This window comes from Protopterus annectens, chromosome 10.part0 (assembly GCF_019279795.1).
Source record: "Protopterus annectens isolate FY-2018-M chromosome 10.part0, PAN1.0, whole genome shotgun sequence".
Taxonomy (NCBI): domain Eukaryota; kingdom Metazoa; phylum Chordata; order Ceratodontiformes; family Protopteridae; genus Protopterus; species Protopterus annectens.
The window spans coordinates 152900858-152927561 of record NC_056744.1 but is presented as its reverse complement, the minus strand read 5'-3'; the positions used below and the strand labels follow the sequence as shown (position 1 = coordinate 152927561).

General features: G+C 34.6%; 1 protein-coding gene across 1 annotated transcript in view; it reads left to right on the top strand.

The window, feature by feature from the left end:
- Positions 1 to 26704, top strand: part of LOC122813016 (actin-related protein 2/3 complex subunit 1A-B-like) — a 494459-nt gene that overhangs the window by 23071 nt on the left and 444684 nt on the right. The window contains exon 2 of the mRNA XM_044085122.1: positions 25273 to 25360. Coding sequence (XP_043941057.1) covers positions 25273 to 25360 — 88 coding nt within the window. The remainder of the gene's footprint in view (positions 1 to 25272; positions 25361 to 26704) is intronic.

Sequence of the window (26704 nt, the reverse complement as noted above, 5' to 3'; positions counted from 1 at the left end):
GGTTCAGTGCAAATTTCTCCCACCCCTCACCACCTACAGGGCCTATTACCATTCCAGGGGATTGTGTAAGTCCAATTATTACTGATACATTGGTTAACAAGGCTCTATCTAAAGCTAAAAACACTGCCTCCATGGGACCAGATGGTGTCCCAGGCTGTGTCATATGCGAGCTCCAAAAGGAATTAACCCCACATCTTAATACCCTGTTCAGTCTCAGCCTCTCCACAGGATATGTGCCCATAGAATGGCGCATGGCAATGGTGGTCCTGCTACACAAGGGTGGGGCCACAACTGACCCTGGGAACTACCGACCAATAAGCCTGACCAGTCTGATCTGTAAGGCTATGGAGCAAATCATTATGGAACTCATAAATGGAGAGATTGGGAACCTCCAGTCGCTGGACCCCACACAGTTCGCCTTCGTCAAGGGCAGATCATGCCTCCTGAACCTGGTGGATTTCTTTGAGACAGTTACTCAGGCTATAGATAAGGGAAAGGAGGTACACACGGCTTACCTTGACCTTGCTAAAGCATTTGACACCGTTCCCCGTTCAGGTATTATTGATAAGCTCACCAGCCCGGGCATAAACCCTTACGTCACAAGATGGATCACAAATTGGCTCTCAGATAGATCCCATAAAGTAAGAGTAGCGGGATCTATGTCCGAATCCAGACCAGTAATGAGTGGTGTGCCTCAGGGCTCTGTCCTGGGGCCCCTCCTGTTTGGCATATACTTCTCAGAAGTACAGGCAAGCACGGAAGGGCTGTGGCTGACTAAGTTTGCAGATGACTGCAAACTGGGTGCTATAACAGAGTCTCTGGCCGACATGGAGATCCTCCAGAAGGGCCTAAATGAGACTGATGCTTGGTGTCAAAGCCATGATCTCAAGCTAAATGCAAAAAAATGCGTAGTAATCCCCTTTGGAAAAAACAGAGTACCCGCAAACTACAACATAGGAGGTAATCCCCTGAAATCTGAAGAAGAAATAAGGGATCTAGGGACCCAAGTAGATAGTCAGCTTTCCTTTGATAACCATGTTGCCAAAGTGGTTAGAAAATCCTTCTATGTGACCCATCTGATCACGAAAGGGATCGCATCAAGATCTAAGGATGTAATGGTGTCCCTCATCAGACCCATTATTGAGTACAATGCACCAATTGGAATGTACCTGGCTAGACATCTCCAGCAGCTGGAGAGACCACAGAGGTACCTAACCAAGAGGATTACTGGCCTCAAACAGTTGCCCTATGCAGCACGATTGAAAAAGCTAAGACTGTTCTCTGCTGCATACCGCTTTCTCAGAGGTGATCTCTGTCTAACGTACAGAGCCATGTCCAACCCAGAATTGTTGAACATGCTCCATTTTAGCAAAACCAAATCTACTCGAGCTACACGCTCTAGGGATATAAACCTCAACACAACAATGAATAGAACATGCTGGAGGGATAAATTCCCTTCGCAGAGACTTCCCTTACTATGGAACAGGGTCCCGATCTACATAAGACAGAGCCCCTCACTATCACTCTTCAAGAGGAACCTTGATGAGTGGATGGGTAACAGAAAGTTCACACTGGGGATCACACCAACAACACTACTAGATAGGGGCCAATGGTCCTAGCTGCTAGTACAAGGGTATAGGGAACTACTAAAGGGGTGGTGAATACCGCACAATGTGGCTGGGCTAATATATGCCTTCAAGCAGATAGCCCAGTACCAACCTATGAACCTATGTGTGTTTAGAAAAAGCAGCATGAAAAGAGAAGGTGACATTTCGCTCTTTCAGAAATTCCCTAGTGCCTGACCACCTACCACTATTGTCTGAAAGAGAAGGGTTAATCCAGTAAGAAAGTAATTTATATACCATCCTAGAGTTGAAACATTTAAACATATATACAATTTTAACTATCATGCAGTAATTATTTCACATTCCAAGGAACATCACAACTCTACTAGGATAGATACCACCCAGCCCGCAACTTAAGTTGTGAATAACATAAGCATTACTAATCCAATCAGGAATTAGGGATAACTTGTAGCTTGTAATATTCATATTTCAGCATATTGGTATAACCTTGTAAATAGTTATAATTGGCTAACTGTGCTCTTTTGTCCACATTTTCTTTTGGGTATCTAGATAGTTCAGGGTTTAAAACAAGTCTTGGTAGAACAATAAATGCTATTCATGAAGAATGTATCAAACACTAACGTATGAGCATATGCTATATACCACAGTTCTTATGATCCGCCTATACAAACAGAGAAATTTAACTCCAATATACGCTTCATATTAAAATGCATTACATCTAGTATCCCAACCATTACGTGACCTTCCATGGTTCTCCATCTACTACTAAGGCCTTTATGGCATAATTATTTACAGGTATATCTAAAAAAGGTAAGAAAACAAACTGTAAATACATTTTTTTCAGCTTCAAAATAGTACTTATTAATTACATGAGATGTAATTAAGAAGGTGCTTAAACATTTTGCTGAATTACTGTAAAGAGATATTGTATATTTTTAAAGTAAAAAATCATGTTCTTCTGTGCATAGTATGTAGAACTCCCTATGATTTAAATTGGTAAATTAACTGTAAAAAGTTGAAACATAGGGCTCTATGACACATTAAGACAGCCATGTTGGTTGCTTTTGTTTATAAATTGTTTCATTTAAAAATATGAACACAACTAATGTGAATATATTTGATAGTAATGGCTACATGTTACACAAAAGATACTGGAAAGGTAATTCTTAAAGAAAAAAGTGGTAACACCCACCAGGGCAGAATCGAATAAAAAACTTTTGATACCACAAAGTCCAGCAGCCAAACCACGAAGGTGACACACAACAGGATTTATTAGAACAGGCAAAAGGTTGCAAATAAAGTACAGACTGACTAAGCACTATAAGATGCTTTAAGCCAAACAATAAGGCATCTTCAGAGTAACACAAACAGGCATCTCTCAACATTTTAAATACCCTACTTCACATTACAATTGGTTGAAGCAAACCCTCCCACTCAAAAATACATTATTTATAAGACAATCAATAATTAAATAAAAACATTTTATACAACTATTTCTTTGATTAAAACTCCTCGATACTTATTTTATTCTAATATATATATAAAACTATAACTCATTAATTACATTCACTTTATTATAATAAATAAATTCAAAATTTCCAAAATTTATAACATTAATCACTCAAACACTTTAAAACTTTAAAAATATTGTATAATAACCCTTTAAATTGAATTGAATTATATCTGCTGGGATCTTGGTTTTAAAATAGGCTTGATGGAGATGTGGTCATTTAACCCTGGGGTCTACAGGCATCTAATCTAATTTGCCACTCCGTTTCTAAAGCACCAACCTTGTTGACCACATCCCCACCTTCACCGAATCAATTACCGACTATAACAAAAACAAAACTTTTAAAAACCTTACATTTTGTTGTGTGCAAATACAGTGCATTGTGCAAATCTTTCTTTAATGGACCTTAGATGTTCAGAAATCCGATCTCGAAGCCTCCTGATGGTTTTGCCTACATAGTAGGCATTACATGAAGAACAGGCGAGATATACAAATTTTGTACAACAATTGCACTGTCGGACATTTGATGGTATATTTATACCCTTCAACACACACATATGAACCTTCGTTCACAAACCTACACCATCTGCAGAAACCACATTTCCTCATGTTTGACCTGTAATTTTTAAATTTGTTCTTTTCTAAAATATCTTTCATGTTCTCCCTCTACTAAACACTATATTGGGATTATTGCCCAAAATCTTTTTACCTCATCACTTAAAGAAAAATTCCATACTTCCTTAACTGTTTCAATAAGGACAGATGTCATCTCATTATATTTTACCACTAAAAGGCGTCCTTCTGTTCTTGCTTCTTATTTTCCTTAACTTCTCTTAAATTTAGTCCACCCATTAAAATCGGGGCATATCTACCTTTTCTCTCTCTATTTATATGTCTTTTAACACTTAATAACAGTTTTAAGGATATCCGCGGTCAAGAAACATTCCGATCAGTTTAAACATTTCATCTTTAAAGTCCTCTTCTTGACTTACTAACCTAGATGTTCTGACAATTTGAGCCTTAATTAATCCCTTACGTTGATGAAAAGGATGGTAGCTATTAAAATGCAAAAGGGACTTGGAATAGTTTTCCTTCCTAAAAATGTTGCTTGTAAAACCCCCCCTCCCCTTTACATATCAATACATCCAAGTAGGAAATACTCTCATTTTTTCAATTGAAGGTAAATTTCAAAAAATTTGTTGTTTTACCCAGGTACTCCACAAATTCTTTTGCTGAGTCTTGGTCCCCTTTCCATAGTATCAGAATATCGTCCAAAAACCTATTGTACATGAGAATTTTTCCTGATATTTGTTGGATCTAAAATGTGTTTCCCTCTCCACGTCAATAGAATGGCATTGGCAAACAAGGGGCACATTTCACCCTGCCACTCCTAAAACTTGCTGGAAGAGGTCACCTTCAAAAATCAGAAAATTGTTCCTCAATACTACTTCCATCATGTCTAGTAGGAGATTAATTTTCTGCCCTTTAAACAAACCACTCTTAACCATGGCTTCAAAAAATAACTCCAGGCCCTCTTCCTCTTGAATGACGAGAACAGATTGACCACATCTATGGTCAAAAACCCAAAATCTCCCTCCACTCTTCCTAAATCTTTAAACCTTTTCAAACAGTGCCACAAGTCTTTTATAATGTGTTCAACGTCGTCAAACATAGTTTTTAATGAAATGTCGATAAAAGCAGCTATGGGTTCAGTTTGGAACCCTTGCACTTACAATAGGCCTGTATTCCAATCTATCAGCACCCTTGTGAGTCTTGATACCAAACAATGTCGTATTTTGGAAATTTAACTACCAAGAAATTATAATCACTTTCATTAATTGAGCCCTGAGAAAGTGCATCATCTAAAAACACATCAATTTTCATATAAGCCCTGTTAATTTCATTTCTTGACACAGCTTTATATGTTTCATCCCTATTTAATAGTGCCGTAATATCAGAGATATAATCTGTGTTAGTCATAATCACAGTGCCCCCTCCCTTGTCGGGCTTCATAAATCTATACAACCCAGATTTTTTCAGGGTGTCCAATAATTCTCTTTCTTTCTTTGTTAAATTATCATCTAACACTTTACAATTTTTTAACATTTCTCTCGTATGGGCCTCCACTATTTTCTCAAAACATAACACTTCCTTGTGGAATGGGGGCATAAATGCACTTTTCCTTTTAAGTTTGTTGTTATCTGGGGTAGAATTGTTCACATTAATCATTTCACTTTTCCACCCCCCTGCAAAAAAAATTTTAAGGTGCATCTGCCTAGTAAACATCTTTATTTCCACCAGTGTTTTTACAGTGTCAGGTTTGAACATTGGCACAAATTTTACACCTTTTGAAAATAACTCAAAATATTCATTATTGATGTTTAAGTCATAAAGATGTTTACTAGGCAGATGCACCTTAAAATGTTTTTTGCAGGGGGGGTGGAAAAGTGAAATGATTAATGTGAACAATTCTACCCCAGATAACAACAAACTTAAAAGGAAAAGTGCATTTATGCCCCCATTCCACAAGGAAGTGTTATGTTTTGAGAAAATAGTGGAGGCCCATAATGAAATGATAAAAAATTGTAAAGTACTAGAGGATAATTTAACAAAGAAAGAAAGAGAACTGTTGGTCACTTTGAAAAAATCTGGTGTGTATAGATTTATGAAGCCCGACAAGGGAGGGGGCACTGTGATTATGACTAACACAGATTACATCTCTGACATTACAACACTACTAAACAGAGATGAAACATATAAAGCCGTGTCAAGAAACGAAATCAACAGGGCTTATATGAAAATTGATGTGTTTTTAGATGACGCCCTTTCTCAGGGCTCAATTAATGAAAGTGATTATAATTTCTTGGTAGTTAAATTTCCAAAATACCGACATTGTTTGGTATCCCAAGACTCACAAGGGTGCTGATAGATTGGAATACAGGCCTATTGTAAGTGCAAGGGGTTCCAAAACTGAACCCATAGCTGCTTTTATCGACATTTCATTAAAACTATGTTTGACGACGCTGAACACATTATAAAAAGACTCGTGGCACTGTTTGAAAAGGTTTAAAGATTTGGAAGAGTGGAGGGAGATTTTGGGTTTTGACCATAGATGTGGTCAATCTGTTCTCGGTCATTCCAAGAGGAAGAGGGCCTGGAGTTATTTTTGAAGCCATGGTTAAGAGTGGTTTGTTTAAAGGGCAGAAAATGAATCTCCTACTAGACATGATGGAAGTAGTATTGAGGAACAATTTTCTGATTTTTGAAGGTGACCTCTTCCAGCAAGTTTTAGGAGTGGCATTGAAGTAAATGTGCCCCTTGTTTGCCAATGCCATTCTATTGACGTGAGAGGGAACACATTTTTAGATCCAACAAATATCAGAAAAAATTCTCATGTACAATAGGTTTTGGACGATATTCTGATACTATGGAAAGGGAACCAAGACTCACCAAAAGATTTTGTGGTGTTCCTGGGTAAAACAACTAATTTTTTGAAATGTACCTTCAATTGGAAAAATCAGAGTATTTCCTACTTGGATGTATTGATATGTAAAGGGAGGGGTTTTTAAGCAACATTTTAGGAAGGAAAACTATTCCAATTCCCTTTGCATTTTAATAGCTACCATCCTTTTCATCAACGTGGGATTAATTAAGGCTCAAATGGTCAGAACATCTAGGTTAGTAAGTCAAAAGAGGACTTTAAAGATGAAATGTTTAAACTGATCGAATGTTTCTTGACCGGATATCCTTTAAAACTGTTATTAAGTGTTAAAAGAGATATAAATAGAGAGAGAAAGGTAGATATGCCCCGATTTTAACGGGTGGACTAAATTTAAGAGAAGTTAAGGAAAATAAGAAGGAAGAACAGAAGGACGGCCTTCGTTTAGTGGTAAAATATAATGAGATGACATCTGTCCTTATTGAAACAGTTAAGGAAGTATGGAATTTTTCTTTAAGTGATGAGGTAAAAAAGATTTTGGGCAATAATCCCAATATAGTGTTTAGTAGAGGGGAGAACATGAAAGATATTTTAGAAAAGAACAAATTTAAAAATTACAGGTCAAACATGAGGAAATGTGGTTTCTGCAGATGGTGTAGGTTTGTGAACGAAGGTTCATATGTGTGTGTTGAAGGGTATAAATATACCATCAAATGTCCGGGACAGTGCAATTGTTGTACAAAATTTTATATCTGCCTCCTGTTCTTCATGTAACGCCTACTATGTAGGCAAAACCATCAGGAGGCTTCAGATCGATTTCTGAACATCTAAGGTCCATTAAAAAGAAAGATTTGCACAATGCACTGTATTTGCACAAAAGAAAATGTAAGGTTTTTAAAAAGTTTTTGTTTTTTGTTATAGGTCGTGTAATTGATTTGGGTGAAGGTGGGGATGTGGTCAACAAGGTTGGTGCTTTAGAAACGGAGTGGCAAATTAGATTAGATGCCTGTAGACCCCCAGGGTTAAATGACCACATCTCCATCAAGCCTATTTTAAAACTAAGATCCCAGCAGATATAATTCAATTCAATTTAAAGGGTTATTATACAATATTTTTAAAGTTTTAAAGTGTTTGAGTGATTAATGTTATAAATTTTGGAAATTTTGAATTTATTTATTATAATAAAGTGAATGTAATTAATGAGTTATAGTTTTATATATATATTAGAATAAAATGTAAGTATCGAGGAGTTTTAATCAAAGAAATAGTTGTATAAAATGTTTTTATTTAATTATTGATTGTCTTATAAATAATGTATTTTGAGTGGGAGGGTTTGCTTCAACCAATTGTAATGTGAAGTAGGGTATTTAAAATGTTGAGAGATGCCTGTTTGTGTTACGACTCTGAAGATGCCTTATTGTTTGGCGAAAGCATTCTATAGTGCTTAGTCAGTCTGTACTTTATTTGCAACCTTTTGCCTGTTCTAATAAATCCTGTTGTGTGTCACCTTCGTGGTTTGGCTGCTGGACTTTGTGGTATCAAAAGTTTTTTAATTCTTAAAGCACCCATATTGCTTTGTGAATTTCTATTTATAGTAACTATTGTATTGAAGGCTTGTACTCTTTATTTTCTAAACTGCCATGCTGAGTCAATGAACGTTGTATTAGAGGGAAAATAAAAAGTTTCTTAATAACACGCATACCTACTTTAAAAATGCCAGTGCCAGCATATAAGCTTGCATTTCTGAATATGAAGGATTTAATAGCTAGAATTATTTGTTGGTAAGTGTAAATCTCTGACAGCATTTCATGATGACATTATTAGGGAAGTGTTGTATCCCAATACCAAAAAAGTATATATACAATTATAGCTTATAAAATGGATACTAGGGTTTGTTGTCTGAAGTAAACCTGGTTCAATATGGTATATGAAAACGGTATTCTGACCATCATAAAATCTTTTTAATAAGGGTATTTGAAATGACCTCTTTTCAAAGCAATATTTCATGAGGTATTTCCTACAGGTAACTTAGTTTCATATACAGAGGACAATAGTACTTCCATTGGTTGGGAATGACACGTGATTTTGTACTGGCAGAGTGATATGCTCAGCAGACTACAGACTCAAGGTTTGGTGCAGGGAAGACTAGAAGGCAGTGGTGCTAAAAGTGTGGTGGGGGGGCAGCAGTATTGAAGCACCATACTTTGAAATGAGATGTTAAAATTAAGATCCAGCTTCCTGAGTTTGTGGTAGTTTAAATGGATATTAAAGATTCCACAATACTTGTCAACAAAGAGTAAGGACCCTTATTTATTTAATAAAACCAGATATAAAAACATATTTTAAAACAAAACTCTGTCAAGCCCTGATTACACTGGCTTATCATTTGGCAAATGTACTGTACTTATGTGTATACGGACTGTGAGCTTAGGTGACTTGGAGTAAAGGGGAAAGGTAAACTGCTAGTTAAGCAATGATTTATTTTACAAAATACTGTGAGACTGTGTGACCTCAGAATAAGTATAATTGGAGATCACAGGTATGAAAAGCACAAGGGGTCACATCCCCCAAGCAAAAGCATTTTTTTTTTTTCTCTGTTGTATTTTTTGTTGTTGTGCTGTGCAACTATAGGAGCTGTTAGCTGTTCAAGCAGTCATAGGATGGTTTACAGTTGAACAGGCCATGACAAAATGAAGCTCTGTGGATCATTATGACTCAAAGAAAACATGTATAAAATAGCAAACAAACTTCATGTAAGTAATCATTTTTAAGACACACATTTTTCTTACACCCCAAATGTATCAACTTTTCCACCATCTTATCATCCATTTTCTGTTTTTAGTACAAAATACCCATATAACTCCTCTTCAAAATCGAACATCTTTGTGCTTTTTTGCATGCAGAAAACAGGATAATTGCAATAGTATAACATATTTATACATTAAACTATTCTAACTCATTTATGTATAATATACTACCTAATTTATATTAAAAGCTCCATTGACTGATAATTTATTTATTTATATATTCATACCTAATTTACACTAAAAGCTCCATTGACTGACAATTTATTTATTTATGTATTTCCTCTTTGTTGACTGGATTAGTCTCACTAGGCAAGAGGTTTCCTTTCAGTTGTGATCTAAGGTAAGATTTATACAGACTAGGGGAATTTCTCATGTGTCAGTCTGCATGTAAAATTCCATAAAGCTGATTTTTTATTAATGCTGTTCCTTCTGTTTTTATTGCCCATAATATTTCTTGTCAAAACATTCCCAGCCTGAACATATAAAATAGCTTAAAAATCATATACAACAGAACCTTTTAGAATTTTTTACTGCCTCACAAAATCTCTCCATAGTAGTAGTTGTTGTTGTGTCTTTCGGCTTTTCCCAGTTAGGGGTCGCCACAGCGAAACTCTGGTCTGCTAATGATTGGCAGTATATTTTTACCTGCCGAGTTGCTGGCCCTGACGCACAACCTTCAACGAAGGTACGCCCATTCACGCATATCTCCACACAGAAGACGCTCTAGCTGAGAATCGAACAGGACAATGTCTTACTGTGAGGCGACAATGCTACCACAGCACCACCACCACAGTTCTCTCAGTAGTAGTAGTAACTGTATTTAATGAAAAAATAAAAAAAGAAAGAAAAAGAAAAAATGGAAAGAAATTTTAGCTACAGAAACTAAGTACAATGCATAAGCTAGGAATGTGCCATAATACACCATTTGGTCAATTACATTCACCTCACTTGTTTCTTCATTGTTCTACACCTTTGAGTTTCATCTTGCTCTAGCAACTTTCTTAAAGTTATAGTTATCTGAAACATATTACATATAATGTTTGCAAGTTACTGTCTTCTAGTCTTCCGGTCTTGGCATTTGCATAACTGCTCTGAGTTTTTGATTTTTCTACATCAGGCATCTGCCCTTTAATGTTACAAATAGGACATGCTGGAGGGATAGATTCATAACCCAGAGGCTTCCCATGCTTTGGAACAGGATCCCAGTTCATATAAGGCAGAGCTCCTCACTGCCTCTCTTCAAGAGAAATCTTGATGAGTGGATGGGATATCGTAAGTTTACCCCAGGGGTCACATCTGTGTCACTGCTAGACAGGGGCACAGTAAACTAATTCTATTATATAAGGGGACCTTCATTGTGTCACTACTAGACAGAGGCACAGTATTCTAGATTTATTCTGTACATTTTTGTACCATTTCATGGGGTGGCAAAAGCCACATCACTATGGCTAGGCTTACAAATGCCCCAGGGCAGATAGCCTAGTACTATACTATGAAACTATAATATGACCCGTGTATTTCATACTTGTCACTCTGGTTTCTTTTGCCATTTTTGATCCCTCAGGCTGCCAATCATCAGCCCCTCTCTCAACCAATCAGCCCATTCATTCCCCATCTCTGGCTTTAGGATCAACAGGAAGAGGTCAACATTTAGGCAGACATCAGGGTGGTTTAGATGTTTGCTATTGCACCTTATCCCTCTGCCAGCACCTGGTAAATCTCTGGTGAGAAACTTGTAATAGGATTACCATGGAGGCCATCTCCTCACTTTCATATGGAGTGTACCATCCAAACAGTGCTGCCTCTCCCCAAGAGGCATGTGTGGGTCTCCTTGGTTATAATGTACTGGGAAATCTCACTGACTCAATGTGCCCCTGAGTATACACAAACTTTCCTCCCCATGAGAGATGAGCAAGCAGTGTACCTTCACTCTTCAACCTGTCTGGCTTCTGTAGTCCTGGGGCCACTAATCTAACTCTGATTGTCTATGTTGCAGCCAGGGCTCCATCCCTCTGTGCTATGGGCCAGGATCAGACGTGCCACTTATTTTAGATTTGCTCTTATTTAGCTGAAGTTTTTATTTTTTAATTTATTCAGCAGTTATAGCTATGCTCTCCTCATGTGTTATCCCACACCAGTAAGTCATCAATTATGCTTATATCATATTCTAAACCTTTAATTACTTAATTGTGGTAATTATATCCAGTGTGGGTTTTATTTATTTATTTACATGCGCATCAGCTCTCTGAAATTCCTCTGGTGCTGACGAATTACCTCCCAAAAGGAGAGCCAAGAAACCTGTACAACAGTGTATTAAATATACATACTTTGGATGTTGCTTCACCTAGCATTATTATACCAAAAACCATGGTTTGTGTTTATCTCCAACATGAGCATAACATCTGGCATTGAGACTTATTCAACAGTACGCAATGAGTAAAACTCTCTTGTAATCACTGTGTTCAGATTTTATAGATAAAAAGAAATATGACTGGTGCTTTTCATTACAGCACTAGCCATACTATCCACTCACTCACATGCTTCTTTTTAACACCTAAGCTTTCCACTCACTTTAATTCTTGCTCTATTTTACTTCTCATATTTTTCTTGTTACAAGTATCATAGACATACATTAATATTTATTTGCATGTGGTATTCTCCTGGCAAACTCCCTAAGTCTGTAAATTTAAATTATTCATGATGTTATTGCTATGGGTCAGTACAATATCTGAGATGTCTCTGTGATTATATGATTAACTCTGTATACATATAGTGTTTAGCTTCTTGTGAGCCAAGTGACTCAAAATATTAGGAAAATTAACACTTTATACACTATAATTTGAAAACAAAATGCACGTATGATACTCATGTCAACAACTGGTGATCTAATGTTTCCACCCAGTGGCCAGAGTATGTTAATGTGCACCCAGCTCTCTGTACAGTACTACTGATCCCCAATGCATTAAGAGTATATTCATATAAAACATTACATTCTATTCATGTCTAGCTTTCAGCTTGAGAATATTTGCCTTAGTTATCTTAAAGACATTCATTTTGTAACATAATAGTTTTTCAAGAACAAGTTTGTAAGTGAATTAAAGGGAATGCAATGGGAGCAAGTGTTGCAGTTACATCTGCTTGTCTCTTTCTAAGCACGGGAATTCTTAAATAAAAAAAAATATTTAAACATGTGGAGGCTCAATGATGACATATTTTTCATTTGCTGCTTTGACACCGAAAAAATAACAGAATTTCCAAAAACTGATAAACAGTAACATAGGAGGTTTGATCTCTAATATGACTTCCATTTAACACAGTATATTGTAAACAGCCTTATAAAATCTTGAGTGCTTTGAATGAATATAGTGAGTTGCTTAAATTAGACCCTGGACTGAAAGATATATTGGGAATAAAACCATGTACTATTTTTTAAACACATCACATTGAAATAATTGCTGTTTTATGAACAAACTGTAGATAAGATGCTAACGGGTGCTTTCAAATATGGTAATTACAGATGGTACTTATATTTAATAAACAAAGAAGCAGTTTTAGACATAAAATGAGAAGACAGTTTATTTTTGGTTGTTATTATACATGCTCACCAGAGAAAGTTATTCAATAGTGTTGTTTTTAAAATGCATATCAGTCCATTTAGATTTTACTTTTAATTATGTTGATGCCATGTTAAAGTATTTTGTTGTAGAGATTGCATTTTTAGAAAATGTAGCAGTGATGAGCATTCTTTGCTTTTTGTGAAATATATGCTAGGATAATAAATTATAAATTTGTATTAATATTTTGCATTATATCTAATGTTTGTCTTTTTGGTGATCTATGTATGCAACATAAACCTCTAATGTCTACGTAGGATCTTGGGCCATTGTATAAACGACAAATTATTTGTAGGCTCACAACGATACATGAACCTCTGTCAGTGCTGCTGTTTTATCTTTGTCCTCTTCAGAAAAAGAAAAAGAAAAATAGTTAAATAGCTTCAGGTTTTCCAGCAACATACTGGAATGCAGCACTCTATACCCTTCCAGAAGCCTTAGCTAATCCAATTACATGAGAGAAATGCTGGATTTCTGGATCCAAAGCTTTCCATTTTCAGCTAAATGTGTATATGTTGAAACAATTTTAGATTGCTGCAACTGAACATTTATTTCTGCCGAGAATTATTTTTCTGTACTTCCAAATATATAGATTCATGACTATATTTCTTCAGTTCTGGAAATACTTTTTCACTTCTGTCACTGTGTTGTGTTTGAATGGTAATAAATAAAAAGAAGATTCTGAGGATGTAGTTTAACCACTATGAATACTATATTCAGAATAAGCTCTCTAGAAAAACAAATGCACACCAACCATCTCCCTGTAACTAACTCAATAACATTTCACAATATAACCCCACATTCTGCAAGCCGTATTCCTTTTCTTTGCCATTTAGAGAGTGCTCAACAGTTTCTAAATACTCTATCAAGCTTTCCTCTCAAGATTCGCTAAATTCTGTCTCCTCATTTTGTTTTTATCCAACATATACTGGTAGTGATGTCTTGTTTACCTGATAACTGTATGCAGTCTCAAAATGGATTTTCAAAGTCTATTACAATTGTTCAGTTATTTTATTTTATTTCACTTTGAACCCTCCACCCTGGACATTTTTTTGCAATATCAGTGATTGGGTTTATATAGTTTGAAGTAGTAGTGTTTATCCAGCATAAACAATTAAAACATGTTATGCTGTTTTCAATACTTTCAGTGGTACTGGATTAAGTAAATTACTATTTATACTGTAGTTAGATAACACAAATATTTAAATTACCAATATAATGAACATTTTATAAAAGTATGTCAAACAGCAGCAAGAGTACAGTTGTTAAAATGCAACTACATGCTTAAAACTACTTTGAATGTACATCGTTCCTGCTGGGTGGCAACTCTGAGAAAGATGTAGGCTAATGTCAATGGAACTTGCATTTGACTATTTAAAAATATGTTTTCTGTTATGTGACTATCTTACAGTTTACATAGCAGATGAACAATACAGAAATCACTGCTTCTGATTTTCTGATATCTACACATACTATGGATGATGTATCTGTCACTTATTGTATAATAACTACAAAGTCCTGAACTACTAAAGTATAAGAATGATGGCTATATGACAGAATAATGTACCTGGACAGCTGTTGTAAACAAGATTGCAGATTCCCTGGGCAGTATAAATTGACTTTGGTGTGTGACCTACTTTCTTAAAGGTTAAAGATTTTTCTGATTAGTATATTGTGCACTTATGAGATATGTGCATCTGGCAGTTACTTAGCAAGAGACTTAAAATGTCAGCAGTTTGTTTTCTGTTTGAAGTGAGTAGCAGGGCTACTATCCAACTGGTTGCTTACCACTGATTTACAAATGACATTGTAGGCATAGGAAAAGAAAGAAATCTGCTGAGAATTAGGACAAGAACACTCATTCATCTATCTACTTAGCTGAATAAACTACATGAAACATCAACAAAAGATCTTTATTCCTCCCATAGGGAGGCATATGTTAGAGAAAAGAGCAATAGTCTCCTAGATCTCCTAGCTACAGTTATTTTATCTGGACTAATTCTTTATGCTCTGTTTCATGTTCTACCTTCTCATGTGGATGATATATGTGCATTTTTTTATTTTTATAAGAACATTTTTATTAAATTAACATATTTACAATATGTACACAGAAATGAAATTTAGCATCCCATATTGTTATACAATGATAGGAATACATTGAATCATCAAGCTAATCTTATACAATTAACACATTAACAGTCTTGGTATTTCAATATCAACATTTGAAGGCTATCCTGCCCACTAAAAGTCTTAGCATGATTTATTGATCTTATTCTGATCACTTCTTTTCAGTTTTATATAGTATTGTTAAATTTAAAAATGCTTTGAAAGTAGGAACTGAGTTCTATTTCCAATTTTTTTGTAATAACTTTTCTAGCAACTGCCAAGAAAGCCAAAAACATTTTTACTCTTTGGCTTTTACAGATACAGGAAGTGGAACATTTATTACTATTACTGATCTAGTTAAAGAACAATTATCAGACCACAACTCCTTCAAAAACATACTTATCTCTTCTCAATATACATTTAATTTTTCACAGTCTATAAACATGAGTGTCCAATCAGCTTTTAAATATTTACTACATCTCCAACAAACTGAAGAAGCCATTTTACTAAACTTAGAGATTTTATAGGGAGTAGCAAAAATTATATGTATATATTTCCATGTAAAAACTTTCCAGTATAAACTTGAAGAAGTTTAACTAATTGATTTAATTTAAGTTTTATTCTTACCATCTATTGAATCACTTAATCCACTACTATCTAAAATGTTCCAGAATTTTGCATCAAAATTAATTAACTTATATAACTTTGACAAGCTTCCTTTGTAGGTCAGTCTACCTTCAAGGATAGTATTCATATATTCATATAATGGGGGAATAGTATTCTGTTCCTCTTCACTCATACTATCTATAGATTCATTTAATTTCTTAACGATGGATAATGTTAACCAGTTAGCAGTTTCATTCAATTTATATTCTTTCATTAAATATTTTGGGGTCTTAGTTTTTCCTTTCTCAAAGCAATCAGACCATAATACTAATCCATTCCTTTTTAGTAAATTAATTGTAACATTGTTCTGAGTTCCCTTAAATCTAGAGGTGTGTGCAATGGGAAAGTATGAACATTTTCATTTTGATATTAATGAAGTTTTAAAAGCATATTTCTTAACTGTTTTAAGAACTGATTTCATATATGTAGAGTCTAAAGATTAAAATGAATTTCCTTCTAAGGTAAATTGAAAAGATTGTTACATATTTTTAATTTATCATATTTAATAAACTTGTAAGAATTTAGTATAATCTGCTCCTGGATAGTTTTCCATTGACTAGTATAAGTTGAGTCTATGCACAGTACAAAAGAGTTAAAATTTGCAGCAAAAGAATAAGATTCTACATTTGGGAAGCTAATACCACCATATTCCCATAATCTTATATGCTTTCTATATATTTCTTATTCATTCCTTTTGCTAAATCTAAGATAGTTACTACCCTTTTTATATTTTCATACGTTAGTCTAGTGACTATAAATCCTGTTTGATCTTTATTAATTAATTTATCTACTATATCTCTTAATATTGTAGTGAGAATGGAAGTAAATATTTTGCAGTCTACATTTAATAATGACATAGATCTATATGAGGAAACTAACTTATTATCCTTTCCTTGTTTAGATATAGGTGAGATTACAGAAAATTACCATGAAGGAGGAATTATTTTCTTACTCTGAATTATCCTGAAAATGTCACTCAGTAATTCTAAGATATTTAACAGAAGCAGGCTATATAATTCCATACTTAAACCATCTAACCCTTGAGCTTTATCATTTTTTTTCCTTTTTTTAAAGCTTCTTTAACTTCTATTGGGGTAATAGGCTTATTCAACAGAGATATTTGTTGGTCATTAAGTTTATTAGTAACATTTTTCTTTAAATACTTGTCAATTTTGTAATCACCAGGATTATTATTTTTATCTTTATTAAGATTCTCATGGAATTTCTTAAAAATATTAAACATTTCCTATATGTCTGGAGTAAGCTTATTAGTGTGAGGATTTTGGATAATATTGATTTGTTCCATTTTTGCTTAACATTTTACTTCTATTAGCTAATCTATGTAGACTTTTTAAGTCATTGCATAACTGTGAAATTTTATTTTTTTCTAAAGCTATCTCCAATCAATGCATCACAACTGTTTGATATTTTGTCATTATTTTTTTAATGAGTTAAGTATTATCTAATTTCTTTGTCTGTTTGTTGTTCAAGCCTCTCTTTGTGTATTTCATCTTGTATTTCTAACAACTCTTTATCTCACTCTTTCAGTTTATTACTAGTCCATCTTCCCATTCTGTCTTTAATATGCATTTTTAAAGAGTCCCATAGTATGAGTTTACTAACCTGACCATTATCATTCAAAGACAAAAAGTTCTCAGTTTGTTCCTTTAAAGTATTTAATTTCTTCATATATACTGGGATTCTATAAATTATCTGAAATTTCCTTATATCCATTAATATATCAATACATAAATCATTATGATCAGATAAAGGGCAAGGAATCATTTTAAATAATTCCCTTTACTAAGTAAATCTATAGAGGCATAAATCCTATCAATTCTAGTTTGCATTCCATGTGCATAAAAATGAGTGAAAAACAATGACTTATCTTCTGCTTTTACTACCAAATCAAGTAAATTATTATTACTAATCCATCTGTTTAGTGCTTTAGCTGATGCCAGAATTTTAGCTTTCTTCTGTTCACTTGAATCTTCTATACTACATAGGTAGTTAAAATCCCCAGCCAAAATTAAACTACCCTTCCAATGACTTTGTAGTAAGTTTAAATGATCTTTAGTCAGTCTTGCACCTATTCTGGAGATTCAGTAAAAATAGCTAGTGTATGGAGTTTTCCATTATATTTAATTATTACAAATCTACACATTCCTTTGGGACATTAATGGATTCCATGACCTTAGGCATTGTGGTAGATTTTTTCCAAAGTACACCAGTTCCTCTCCTCTTTTTGTTAAAAGAAGCAGATGATAACATTTTGTAACATTATTTAATCCATTTATATTAATAGATAATAGATAATAGATAATAGATTACAACTATCCACACTGTGTATTTGAAAAGATTTCTTTAAAAAGATAATATGACACATTTATCCACCATACTAATTAAATTATATATAAGACTAATGCATTCCTCCAACACTGTCTTAGAATTCCACATGTTTTTGAAGTCTTCCTTTCTACAAACTAAACTACTAAAACTTGTAAATAAAACAAAGGCCAGTCTACAACTATAACTGTATATATTGCTAATAAAACACAACCTACCATGGATATCAAAGTTCCTAGTTTGCCTATCAAATAGACAAACTACTATACTATTTCTCTACCTACCAATACCTAAAAACTAGCCAAAAGCTACTGGGACTTGCAGCTAATTAATATAATATTATATATAAGTCACAAATAATAAGAGACTATTAATTTAATTATGTATTTTTCCATTTAAAACTATTCCCCCATTACTATGTAAAAGTTTAATAATCGTCTTCTATTAATCACAAATTATAAATTACCTAGCAAATAATGTACCATATATGCACTATATACACCTATTAATATAATAGTAGTATAAATGATCCATTAAATATTCCTAAATTATTCACTTATTCAGCATTAATATAACTTAATCTCTAAATAAATAAATAAATAAATAAATATATAAATAAATATAACTTTGTAGGACCTCAAGAGATAAAGATATCTGTAAACTTACAGGTGACGGGTAATCTTATCATACTAAACTATGATACAAAGGGGAAAACAATGAACACACACAGACACACAGACACACACACACACACACACACACACACACACACACACACACACACACACACACACACACACACACACACACACACACACACACACACACAGGTCTACTAGACATGGTTGAAATTTCAAAAAGCCGAAATCCATATGGTCTGGACCATATGTTTGACTTTTGAAATTTCAAACATGTAAAACAAAAAAAAACTGCCTACACATTGCTAGCAGGGGGACAAGCCCCCCTGCACCCCTGTGGGGAGCTGTGCCCCCCACACCCCCTGCTATTCAAATATACCAACCCCAAGATCGCACTACAGTGCGGAAAATGGAAAATTTCCCGTTCTACGTGATAGGGAGCTGTCCGTTCAGAACGTTCAAACTTCCAGAAGTCGATTATATGGTTTTGGCCATATGAAAGTTGGTCTTTTGGAAGTTTAATCATCTGTAGGGGACTCACACACACACACACACACACACACACACACACACACACACACACACACACACACACACACACACACACACACATCATGCTTAAAGATAAACACACATTTTATAGGTCTAACAAAAGCTCTGAATTAATTTTTAATGTACAAGTGTCTATGTCTCAAAATTGTGTAACACTCAACATGACAAATATCAAAATATTTAAAAATCCTTTAATTTATTAAACTGCTTCATAAAAATATGGAGATTACTGAGGTTGAAGAGAATGTCTTACTGTTTCTATGGAGTCAAAAAAAATATTTGCAGTCTATATTGTATTCAAAAGTTACAATGTGCTTAATTCAAATCTCATTCTCCCTTGCAGGTTTCAAACATATTGAAAAATCTGCTTTACTTTCTATCAAAATGGACATACTGATTCAACAATATAACATTTAAATTTTAACTTTGACTTATGAAATTAGTTATTTCAGGCAGTCTTAGCAAATCTAATAGCATTCAACATGTAAAAGCTTCAAAATTTCACAAGACCAAGCTTTAAGTTTCAGGTTTCAGATTATTTTAAAATATTTTTATATGATTTTCTTTGTAAATTATATGAGATTGTGTACATTCACATTTCTGCCATATGCAGGTTTATGCAACAGACATCTTTCTTATAAGAAGTTTGTTACTGAAATATATATTTTTTTCTGTATTATTTTCCCACTAATATTCTACTTTATTCTATACATCTTGTATTTCTAAAATCTCTCATCAAAGAGATATTTAATCATCAGCTGTCTATTAAAGATTATAGTATGTCTATGTATTTCTTAGCTTACCGATACTGCTCTTTTATTAATCTTGTATATTAAATATTTTATTCCTTGTACATCTGCATATTATTCATAAGATGTTTACTCTAATTAATTCTAGTATTACGAGCAATCTTGGCTATATATGAAAGAATTCCTGCTTGTTTAATTTGAATGTATGTTTTTAGCCATTGTGAACTGCTGTTCTCATCTAAGCTTCGCATGCTGACATCAGAATTTGATTATAGCATATGAAAATGACAACTCACAACACACAGCAGCTGCTAATTTCCTCTGTAAGTTTCTCATTCGTCTTAGTTCTTTTAAGCTATTCTAATCAGTAGCAAACATCTAACGTCTTCCCATTAATATGTGCAGTATAATACTAATTAATTAATTAATTAACTAACTAATTAATTGTAGTTAATGCTACAACATAAGCTATTAACATTCAACAAACTGTAAATAAATTACATGTGAGCAACATCTCAATATAAAACATTACTATGGCTTTTGTTTTACCAATTCTTCGCTTCTAAGAAAAGAAAAAAAAAGATGTTATTTTGGGTAGATTTCTCACATATATATTTGAAAAAAGAAAAAAAGAAAATTCCTTTCTATTTTCTCAAGACATCAGTGATAAACTTTGATCTAGATTTTCTTTAGAACAGCTCAAGGTGGGAAGAAGACAGCATTCTGACACAAATGGAATATTATTTTGTTTTCAAGCTTTATTTAAGTGTTACTTGCTTCATAAATGATCTGTGAAAGGAATGTGTTACATAGGAACAAAGAAAACAAAATCACCAGTATTTATGTGCATTCTGACATACACATGCTGCTGTAACATATTTACCAGCATCCCCCCATGGAATGGATGAGAGCGCTGGTCTATAACTTTCATTCCTTTCCATCCTAGCCTGTTAACTGAACCTGTATTATAAGGGATATAGTCTGGGCTTTATCCAGCTATACCGGAGAGCCATCCTTTCCCTTGTGGATAGCATGTCATTAAACAGATATAGCGTTCTTGTGGCAAATACCTGTTATGCACACAGAAACTTTGTGTGAAGGTAAAGTCTGTATGCAATTTAGCATATAATACTATTTCTGTTCAGGTTAAGCTTTGTCATATTATACCAGCATAGCAGAGAGTTTGACTACCTTAATATTTGCCTAGGCTCATGTAATCTGATCCCAAGTTTGCTGATAAGTTTCAAGAATATTTTAAGAGCAATGACTGCAGTTCATAGCAACTTTTAACAAACACCACTATATGCAGCACTGGAATAAGTAAGGAATTCTCAGCAAGTTTTATATTAGTTTGTGATTCACTGGCTTTTCTGTCTGGATAAGTCTAAGGATATGGATATATTTACAGAGCAGACCAAAGAGAGGCTCACAAACCTCTGTGTGCCACCAACCTGTCTGGTAGCTAAGTATGATGTTCATGTCAGTTGTTAAGATGGGGATACATTTCTGTCAATAGCTAATTTATTAGACAAAGATGAAGTATAATGTTACAAAACAGCATGGAGATGGTTTATGATGGATGACTTTGCTCCATATTCCTCAAGACATGTGATATGTTTTTGTTGCCTCTATGAGGTGTCATGTGAACAGACCTCTTACTAAAGTGGCATTTCCTGGCCTATGGGAAATTGCCACCATCTTGCCCATTCTAAACAAACTTGTTAAAGGAACTGTGTAAGTATTGCACTGCTATCAGCTTTTTCTAAAATTCTATAGAAGGTAGTAGTCATACAGCTAAAAGATCATACTGAAGTATGTGGCATGCTTGCAAGTCAGAAACATAGTTTTCACAAGGGACGTAGTACAACTTCTGCACCAAATGCACTCACTGTCAGTTTATGTCATACAGCTAACAGAGGTATTTCACTGCTCTTTCCCAAACTTTTAATTATGAACCATGTACTGTTACCTAAACATCTTTAATTTTTCCACTAAATATCTTTCATTTTATTCTTTGATTACAATAACTCAGGTTTAGTTTGCTAATTACTTGCGAAATCATGATTCCTGAGTAACCACTGGAGGTCAGTGGCAGCTTCAGTTAACTAAGTCAGGTATCCCTTAATCCTTTGTATTAGATCAATTCTGTTAACCTTATGCACTAGTCCTCCTATGTTAGATTTACATTAGAGGTATATGCTTTTGTATGCAGATGACTTAATCGGGTCTATATCAGAACATCGAAGTATTAAAACTTTGAATGTTCTGATATTGAACACTATTCAGAGAACGTTAAGAATAGCAAAGCTGTAGAACAGCAAATTCTTTCCTCGGGAAAGAATTTGGTTGGCCGTTTCTGTGGCTTCACTATTCTTAGTGCTGTGGTGGAAAGTTATGGGTTGGATTCAGGTAAGTGTGCGATTGTTTGTACGTTAGGGTTGGGGCGGGTTAAGTGAGTTAGGGTTAGGGTGCGGGTTAGGCGTGTGCACGATAGTGACAGACTTTAGGGTTGGGGCGGTTTAAGTGAGTTAAGGTTAGGGCGTGGGTTAGGTGAGTGTGCAGTAGTGAAGGACCTTAGGGTTAGGGTTTGGGTTAAGGTAAGTGGGTAGATAGTAGTGTATGTTTAGTTTAGTGTAGCATTAGATGTAGGAATTTAAGAGTATGTGTGTGGTTGCTGTTTGTTTGATGTGCTTGTGTTGTGTGTATGTGTTTTGGAGCAGTGAATTTTTTCCATGGGAAAAAATTCGCTGTTCTGAATGTTCAATATTTTCATGTTTAGATGTTTTGGGGCCAATGAAATAGCATTCTCTATTTTCATCTTTCGATAATGTGATATAAACGCACATAATCATCTAGGTCTCCATAAATTCTCCTTCTTAGATTATGAATATACCTCAATATATGATAACTCATTTTTGACTTGGAATGAAGCAGTTGTGATTTACAGTCAGTCTCTACAAAGCCAAATCTATGTTACTGACAAATTCAGTATCCTGGGGTCTAATGATAAATCATTTGTGAATATGCAGATATATAAGTACCTTGGAATCATGGTTAACCATCACTCCATCACTTGCATTTGCCAGTTATGCTCATAAACTGGCAGGCAAGTTATCTATTTTATTGTATACCTGCCATAAGTTAAACACTTTATTCACCAGGTAAGTGAAGATGACAGCTGTGAAAGATGTGCTATTAGCCTCCACTATGGATTATCAATTATATGATCACTCAAGGACCAGCTGCTCAATCACAACTGATTGAGAACATAGGTCACCTACAAATCACCTGCCCATATTGAAATAAGTGTTTTTGATCTGTGGAGGACAGGCTACCTGTGCCCACATGCAGTGGTGGCAAGCCTCAAACCTTCTTGCGTACATATAGTAAACCCACAATGACACAACAGCGGGGAAAGAATAAACGCAGTACAGTGCACATCAGATTCACATAAACAGTGATCCTGTAGGGCTTGTATTTCAATGATATGATCTGAGAACAAAGGCAAATTTGCAAGTTGCTTCCAGGCAGGCACAAACCAATAACTGGCCACTGATCACTTGTAGGCACGTCACTCTATAAACAAAACTTAAATATGTACTTTCTGTCATGGCTCCATCCTCTATTCATAGTGTACACAAGCTACAGACCTTGCAAAACAAAATATATAGATTTGTAAAAGGGACACAGAAAAGACAACACCACTGTTGATTTTCTGCCCATCAGTCTGAGAATGTCCATTATCATTAGTACCCTGATTTTAAGCTACTCAACCTGGATTTCTGTAAGGTGTTGAGGCCTCTTATTACTGTCATGAAGGCTAAGATTTTTGGAGTGCAGTGCTGTAACCCTTGTGATGCTACAGCACTCTTAGTCATACACATCCTTCAGTGCCCTACATGTTACACTGTTCAACATAAGCCTTCTAAAGACAATTTAAGATATTTCTGCAGCAACAAGCTGAGTGCAGCCACTGTGGTACAGCCCCATATAATGCATATCACTACTCTATCATTGTGATTTGCATAGTTTTTTAGATTGAGCACCTAATGGCGTTATTAACAGTTTCTATTCAACACTATTATATATTAATGTATTTCTTATGTATTGACTGTTCTAAGTTGACCTAACACTGACTGTTAGTGTTTAATTCTGTTTAGTTTATTGTTTACATTTACTTTTTGTGCAACTAGGTCATGACTGACGCAGGGCACTATAGGCTAATTCACTAACTAGTAAAATGAATAAACAAATAGATGAATAAATTCACAAATTGGTAGGTAAATAGATAAATGAAATTAAATAAGTAAATTAATAAAAAATAAATAAATAAATATGGGGAGTAGTAATGCAAAATCTGAATCTGCTCGTTTCTGTAGTACTGAAGGGAAGAGTTAATAAAGAAAGAAGAAAACAAAGAAAGGAAGAAATGAGGTAAAGAAAACATGAAAGAAAGTAAAAAAGAATGGAATAAAGGGAAAATTAATATTAGATAGAGCTTGCTTTCAAGTGTCTATTACTACAGAGACATTTTTTCACGTATGAATTGGTAACACAATGGTGCATGCTGTAAGTACAGCCTTCTGTGTGGAGTGGGCATGTTCTTTCTGTGTCCATGTGGGGTGTTTGGTCTGCTTAATTTTTCAAATACATGCTGATATGGGAATTGATGAACCTGTACATTTCCTGTGTGTGTGTGTGTGTGTGTGTGTGTGTGTGTGTGTGTGTGTGTGTGTGTGTGTGTGTGTGTGTGTGTGTACCTACATTCTGCTGATGGACTGGTAGTACCTCCACAAGTGATTCTCTGATTCACTTTCATTGCATGTCATGGGCTCCAACTCCCCATTGCTCTGTTTAGTATCAAGAGGACACAGGAAAATGAATGTCTGAATTAATAATAATCCAGTGTGCAGAAGGGACTTTGTTATTGAAATTCGATGCTCACTGTTTTTCTTAGCTCTTGTTCAACACTCCCCAAATCTGAAGGGTGTATGATACAGGAAAGCAAGCTTGATTTAAGAGTATTGAGTTTGTTGGAAATTGTTGTTTACTATACTTTAGATTCTTCCCAGAAAGAATGTGGGGGATACAGGGAGGCAATCATATGAGAACCATTTGGGCAGCATATCTGAAGACTACCCATTAGTGGTACAATAAAAATATTTGCAAAAGTTTTTTTTTTTTGTGCTGACTTTACATTCATGACTGCATTATCATTAAAAATAACCACATTGACAGTGTGTTTCATTGCCTTTCCAGGATTCTTCTCTGCTCTGTTTCAACATGTCCCTGTACAGCTTTGGGACAAAGCCTATATCATGTCATGCTTGGAACAAAGACCACACCCGTAAGTAAAGCATGCAGAATGACATTCCAGAATGATTAATTAGCCCTTCCAGCTATATTTTTCTTAAATACGGGAATAACAGAGAACAGTTAGGTTAAACATGCACAGTGCCTGCAGATTCTTCTCATTTTTAGACAGCAAGCTAAAAGAACTACAAACAGTGGCATGTATTTGCAGGTATCCCCTCTCATCTTAGATTTATGACCTTTGTTCTGTCAAACAACTTATACAAATCACTGTAGATAAACTTTCAGGTAAACTTCTAGGCCTGGTGATAAGTAACACACACCTCTAATGATTTGGGGAAAATATTGTTAAGAAAAAATTTGATTTCTTCATTATTGAGAGTCTGATTATGTCAGTCTTTTTATTTTAAAGAATTGCGAATAAGCTATTGATTTTTTGCTACATGTGTAGTAAATTCTACCCACTAGGCAATGACAGTAGTGTTATGACTCAGGAAAGATAAGGAGTGAAAAATAAATAATTTCTGTATGTACTGGTTAGTGCTTTTATTGCATCTAGGTCCATGCCAGCATAGCAAATTGTGACTACTATTTCATTACTAGGTTCCCGACGCTTAACTACCATAATAAAGTATAGAAGTTATGGATACATTTGATTGTATGCATTTTGTTTACCTCACCTTCTATCAAACTCACTCTGCAAGTGTTTGTATTAGCTATAGTGTATCTGAATGTTTAATGTATATTTTGTTTCTGCTGCATTTGTACTCTATATAACATCCATGGTATTATTTACTCTCATATGTTTTTTCCCCGATACTGTGGTACTGTACCTTTCTGTCTTAATAAGTTATTGTGTTCAGGATGGTATTGAGACAATACCTTTTTGTAGTCAGCAGTGTTGCATTACTGCATTTCCCAGTCTTTTATTTAAAGAAATGTATGCAGTTCATGAAATGTTAACCCTACATAATAAACTGATATATGTGCTTGTAAGTTGGCATATCCAGTGTTCGGGTCTAAAGGCCAATGAAGAAAACTTATTCCCAAATATTGTGAGTGTATTTCTTTTCACCATTTCAGAGGTCAAAGACACCATTTTCAGCTGTTGTACCTAAAACTGTAAATACATTTATTTAGATGAGCAAACACATCTCTAAGCAGATTTAATACATTTGCGTTATAGTCATTAGTTTAGATAGTTCTGATGTCACTAAACCATATTTCTGAGAGATGCTTAGATAAAATGCAGTCAGGTGAGTATGAAGAGTTTGACTGGCTGCACATGTAATTATGCTATGCCAGAAGAAGAACCCTACACATGCTTTGCAAATGTTTAATAAATGCATGGTAACTGCATAATAAACTAATCCATTAA